We start from the raw sequence: 6,196 nt of genomic DNA, 5'->3' as shown, positions 1-6,196 counted from the left end.
TGATTTTTTTTTCCTTTTGACTTGATTTCATCCACTTTCATACAAACAAACACCAGCCAAATAAAAAATTAAAGACACGTTAAATTAGTAAATAAATTTTTTATCCAAATAAAAAGAAAAAGAAATGTTATAAAATTCAAAATAGTGGCCTTCTACATCAATAAAATGAATTTTGTGAATTTTTCAACAAAAGTAAAAATATACCATAATCGTGTTGTTTAGTTAAAATAAAGTAAACGTAATTTTTTCCAATAAAGTGGAGGTGAAATTTTTAATAAAACAACAAATTTATGTCCTTGTGCGTTACAAATCTATAGGTCTATGTTTACTATAAAGGGTTTCTTATATTTTTTTAAAAGAAAATATTGTGTTATCATGTGATTTTGTGTTATATTACTCGTTAAATGGAAAATTTTATGTCGATCTAGAACAACTGCTTTATAGATGTGGTTCTTGTCCCAAGATGTTCTACGTGAATATAAAATAGCCTCAATTAATTAGATGTAACACATCTTATGTGAATATTGTTGTTGTATGCTAGTTTTAGCCTTTTAGGAAAGACATGGAAGAAACTCGAACCATGGCCGTCTGCTCTCAAAACCAATTCGGATGCTTAGATTTTCTGGATCGGCTTCGATCGATTTTCTCAATCTTTATTATTTTTCGGCTCGATTTGAATAGCCTTATATAAAACTCTCTTCTTCATTTTTTTTTGTAATACTACATTAACACATCTATAAATTAATATTTGATAAATTAATAACCTCTATTAAATAATAATTTTTCTCGATTCAACTTGGGTCAAAGAGTTAAATTCATAATTTTGATCAAATAATAAGATAATAATTTTTTTGACAACATTACGTAATCCTTTGGTTCCATTCATATCATAAATTTATAATTCACTAAAATTACATATCATATTTTCCTAAAATATTAGTCTATTATTATTTATGTTTCTTAAAATGTAAATCTACTATACTCACATAATGTTTTGTGTATTTAATCAATCATGGTTGATTTATAAACATCTTTAGATGGGAAGTCATAGTTTAATAATGAGATATGTAACAAGACTTTGTGTTTGTTTATTATATGGAAGTCATAATTTAACAATGAGATAAATAACAAGACTTTGTGTTTGTTTATTATAAGAAAGTCATCGTTCAATAATGAGATATGTAACAAACCTTTGTGTTTATTTATTAGAAGAATACTTTCTTATCATTTATATACATAATATTGTTAATTTTATTTATTGTGTGCATTTAATAAAATGAAAGTAAACATCCATCATTTAATATTTCTAAGTCTTTTGGACCATTTGATAATAGAAAAATGATATCAAGTACATATGTACATTAAAGACATTAATAGAATTAAATTATACTTGCAGATCAAATAGACTTTTAGCCTCCTTTTATTAATAGAATAATTCATACTTTTATAAAATAAAAGTAAAATTTTGCTAATTAAATGAGTGTTTCTTTGAATTGTAAGTACCCTCAATAAATTAATAAATTGTTATTGATTGAAACGGTATAGTCACACTGAACGAAAATTTTCATACCCCAACGGCAATGTAATATTTTCCATTTTGGTTTAAGTTCAGTCACCAATTTTAGTTGTTTCTTCTATTATTTATTTTATGCATCTAAACATCTAAACTTATGCACATCAGTATTTGTTCATAATATATTAAGCAAAACATGCGAGGAAAAGATATATTGCGTTATAATTATTCTAAGTAAAATAGGTATAGTTTCTTAATGAACCCAAAATATTGCAAGATATCTTTTGGGTTAAACTATATTTTCTCAAAACATAAGTAACATATAGTTATAAAATTGTTTTGTGAATAAGAAGTTTATATGGTTATTTACAGCTTACAGGTGAAATAAAGTGAACCACAAATTGTGCAAATTAACCATTGCAACAAAAGGAAATCTCAGTTAATTATTCATTTTCAAAAATACTACTATCTATACCTATTAACTCTTTATTTCTTTTTTAATGTGTTTAGCAAATTTCTTTATTTACATGAACGATACATATGAAATTAATTACTAGTTTATATCTTTAATTTTCTTTCTTCCATAGTTTTAAAATTTATACCAATAAACAAATAAATTTTTACAAGAAAAAGAAAGTCTTGGGCAAGTACAAAATATAAGATCTAGTCACGAGTATTGCTTAGCTTTCAAAAGAACGAGTGCTATGATTAAATCAAAAGAAAATTAAACATTGTCAGAATTAATACAAGAGTTTAGAAATTCAAATTTTGTTTTAATGGCTTGTCAAACGCTACCCAATATATTTACAATTTTTATTAGGGGTATGCAATTTTGACCAGACTATAAAAGTAATTATGTCAAAATCAGTATATCATTTAAAATAGATTAATAAGTTTATGATTCAATTTTTGCCATATTTTATTACTGTGATTTTGCACCATAGAACCTTTCTGCCATATGAATGGTAAAAAGAATGACTTATTCGATGGTTAATTTAAAAATCTTAATTATTAAACTTGTAATTTAGTCAACTATTTGCCCAAATGAGATTCTCTTTCCATTATATATGTCCATTTTTCCAGTCTAATGCAAAACTATGTAGTTCCACTCATTAAGACACATAACATTGAATGCATATTTAGGGGGTGTTTGGTAAATAAGTTTCAAATTCAATTTTAACACGGACGGCCTACTTTTTGAATCAACATGACTGCACGAAACTGCAACTCTGACAAATTAGGATACAATTCCAAAGTAAAAGACTATGGGTACAATTAGGATATTATTGAATTTGAAACCCATTTATCAAACACCTCCTCCTAAATATGTATTTAATGTTACGTGTCATATCAGCAGTATTAATAAGAAGTGAAACTAAATACAGTTTTACATTAGACAGGAAAAAGGAATAGATATAATCAACAGAGGATCATGTACTGCAGTTGACTAAGTCAGTGTGCATGTTGTCACTTTTCAAACGATGGACAGTGTGTATAGATGGCATTTTGTTTAAGCCAATTCAACTCCAGAATTGGAGTAATCAAGTCGTTGACATGCCATGGCTGTCCTACTTCCAATTCTCCTTTCTTCCTTATTCCTGTCAATGCCTATTCCATCTTCCTCCACAACCTATACTACTTTAACGAAAGGCTCATTGCTTTCTACACAGGATGTTCTAATTTCAAGCCCAGATGGGATTTTCACTGCTGGATTTCTCATTGTTGGTGAAAATTCTTATTGCTTCTCCATATGGTTCACCGAGGCACAGGATGGAAACTACACAGTTGTTTGGATGGCCAATCGAAATCAACCAGTCAATGGAAAACATTCTGGGCTCTCTCTGCAGGATTCAGGGAATCTGTTATTGACAGATGCAGGGCAATTCAGTGTTTGGACAAGTAATACAAATTCAAACTCTTCTGTCCAATTGAAACTTCAAGACAATGGCAATCTTGTTCTCAGCACTTCTGATGGTGAATTTCTTTGGCAAAGTTTTGAATTCCCAACCAATACACTTCTTCCGGGGCAGTTGTTTACTAGTGAGACAATTCTTGTATCTTCCAGAAGCACAACCAATTATTCTTCTGGTTTTTACAAGTTGTACTTTGATAGTGATAGTGTCCTACATCTTCGGTACGAGGGTCCTGAAATAACTACTGTATACTGGCCTGATCCATGGTTAAATATTTGGGATGCTGGGAGATCATCTTTTAATGGTAGTAAGATTGCTGTGTTAGATGAATCTGGCTATTTTCAGTCATCTGATCTGCTGCAATTTTATACGTCTGATCATGGCATTGGACCATTGAGAAGATTGGTTCTTGACGTTGATGGCAGCCTTCGGGTCCACAGTCTAGATAAAGCTAATGGAAGTTGGCGAGTTACATGGGTACACAATTCTGAACCGTGCAAGATCCATGGTATTTGTGGCACCAACAGTTTATGTATCTATGATCCTGAGGCTGGAAGAAAATGCATCTGTATTCCAGGATACAGGATGATAAATCAGATGGATTGGTCTTATGGATGTGAGCCTGATTTCCAAGTCTCTTGCACTAATGAAAGTGCTTCAGGTTTTATTCAACTCCTCCATGTCGAATATTATGGATATGATATTGGCTACTTTCCTAATTCCTCCTTGGAGAGTTGTAAAAGTTTATGCCTGAATTACTGTGAATGCAAAGGGTTTCAGTACAAATTTGATCTAACAATGGGCTACTATAGTTGTTTCCCAAAGACTATTTTGTTCAATGGGTATCGTTCACAGAATTTTGAGGATCCTATTTACATAAGATTGCCTGCGCTTAATGTAACCACATTGCAGAACTCTGACCAAGATTTTAGTTTACAGTGCAAAGACCAAGTCACACCAATAGACAGACCCTATAACAAGATAAAACAAGATCGAGTGAAGTCCTATCTGTGGTGTACTTTGGGAGTTGGAGCTTTTGAGATCATCTGCTTACTCACTTACTTGTTTAAAACCCAATGGCGATCCATTGCAAGAATTCAAGGTTACCTTCAGGTTGCAACTGGATTCAGGAAATTCACCTATGCTGAGCTGAAGAAGGCATCAAGGAATTTCAGCAAAGAAATAGGACGCGGAGGAAGTGGTGTTGTATATAAAGGTGTGCTTTCAGATAGTAGAGTTGCTGCCATCAAATATCTCAAGGAAGCCATCCAGGGAGAAGCAGAATTTCTCGCAGAAATCCGTACAATTGGGAGGCTCAACCACATGAATTTGATAGAAATTTGGGGATACTGTGCTGAGGGGAAACATAGGCTTTTGGTGTATGAATACATGGAGCATGGTTCACTAGCGAAAAATCTTTATTCAGATAAACTTGATTGGAAAAAGAAGTATGAAATTGCTCTTGGTACAGCAAAGGGACTTGCTTACTTGCATGAAGAGTGCTTAGAATGGGTTTTGCATTGTGATGTGAAGCCCCAGAACATACTTTTGAACTCTGATTATCAGCCAAAGGTAGCAGATTTTGGGCTCTCTAAATTATTGAATAGAAGTGCCATTGACAATTCAATGTTCTCCAAGATTAGAGGAACTAGAGGATACATGGCACCTGAGTGGGTGTTTAATCTCCCCATCACCTCAAAAGTTGACGTTTATAGCTATGGAATTGTTGTGCTGGAAATGATAACAGGACGGAGATCCACTGGGAACCATGCCAATGATGAGAGCATTGTGGTGGAGCCAAGAAGGCTGGTCACTTGGGTAAAGGGAAACATTAAGGTAACTGATGAAAGAGCATCTCAGACAAAGGATATTGTAGACCCTACAATAAAGGGTGACTTTGATATGAGAAGGATGGAAATTCTGATTGACGTAGCTCTCAAGTGTGCAGAGGAGGACAAAGATGCCAGGCCTACTATGAGACAGGTAGTTGACATGCTTCTTCATCAAGACTGCAATGAGTAGCAAGGCAAGCATCAAAATTGCAGATGATGGTTTCCAATTAAAACTCAGGCCAATTTGCACAATTATTAATTTTTTTTATTTGTCCTTTTTTTTGTGGGTAGTATTTGGTGTGCCAAGATTTGTGTTAAATCTGTGCTTGGCTCCATTGGCTGTTCATTGCAGTGAATAACTAGCTGACTTTAATGCAGATGACTTTCATGAGAATCGGTTAATGTTAAGATGATTATGGAGATTAAGGAATATTATAGCATAGAGCCGATGTGGTTGATACTTCTTTTGCTAATTATAAAATGTGTGTCAACAAGTGTAGAAAAGGAAGGTTGAATTGATTGGCAGGATTCATTTCTTAATTGCAAGCATTTGTTGTGTAAAATGGTTGACCTGTCAAAAAGTAGTTTGCATATGACAGCAGCAGTTGGTCAAAATTTGCAGTAGTTGACTGGTTGTGATTCTCAATTTGCACTAAATAAAGGACAGCGGGTAAAAATATTTATTTTTCAAAATTAGATTTCTGTAACTATTGAGGATTCAGAAAGAGTAGACATTTTGTTTCTTAAAGGTGTGTTTAGGGGTGTAAACGAATTTAATCAAACCAAGCATCCTACTGTTTAAATTTGTTTGATTAGTTTAATAAAAATGAAATTGTGTTCAAGTTTAACTTGTTTATTTATCGAGTCGAACAAAAACGAACTTTTATCGAATCAAATTCAAATCGAACTCAGATAGATTGAATTTTTTACCTATAAAT

General features: G+C 32.4%; 1 protein-coding gene across 1 annotated transcript; it reads left to right on the top strand.

The window, feature by feature from the left end:
• Window positions 1-2,896: 2,896 nt before the first annotated feature.
• On the top strand, window positions 2,897-5,640 carry LOC113718961 (putative receptor protein kinase ZmPK1). Its single transcript, XM_027243901.2, has one exon. The coding sequence runs from the start codon at window positions 3,073-3,075 to the stop codon at window positions 5,446-5,448; it is 2,376 nt and encodes a 791-aa protein (XP_027099702.2). The 5' UTR covers window positions 2,897-3,072; the 3' UTR covers window positions 5,449-5,640.
• The last annotated feature ends 556 nt before the right edge of the window (window positions 5,641-6,196 follow it).

The sequence above is a fragment of the Coffea arabica genome, chromosome 11e (genome assembly GCF_036785885.1).
Source record: "Coffea arabica cultivar ET-39 chromosome 11e, Coffea Arabica ET-39 HiFi, whole genome shotgun sequence".
Taxonomy (NCBI): Eukaryota; Viridiplantae; Streptophyta; class Magnoliopsida; order Gentianales; family Rubiaceae; genus Coffea; species Coffea arabica.
This window is presented reverse-complemented; position numbering and strand designations above follow the sequence as displayed.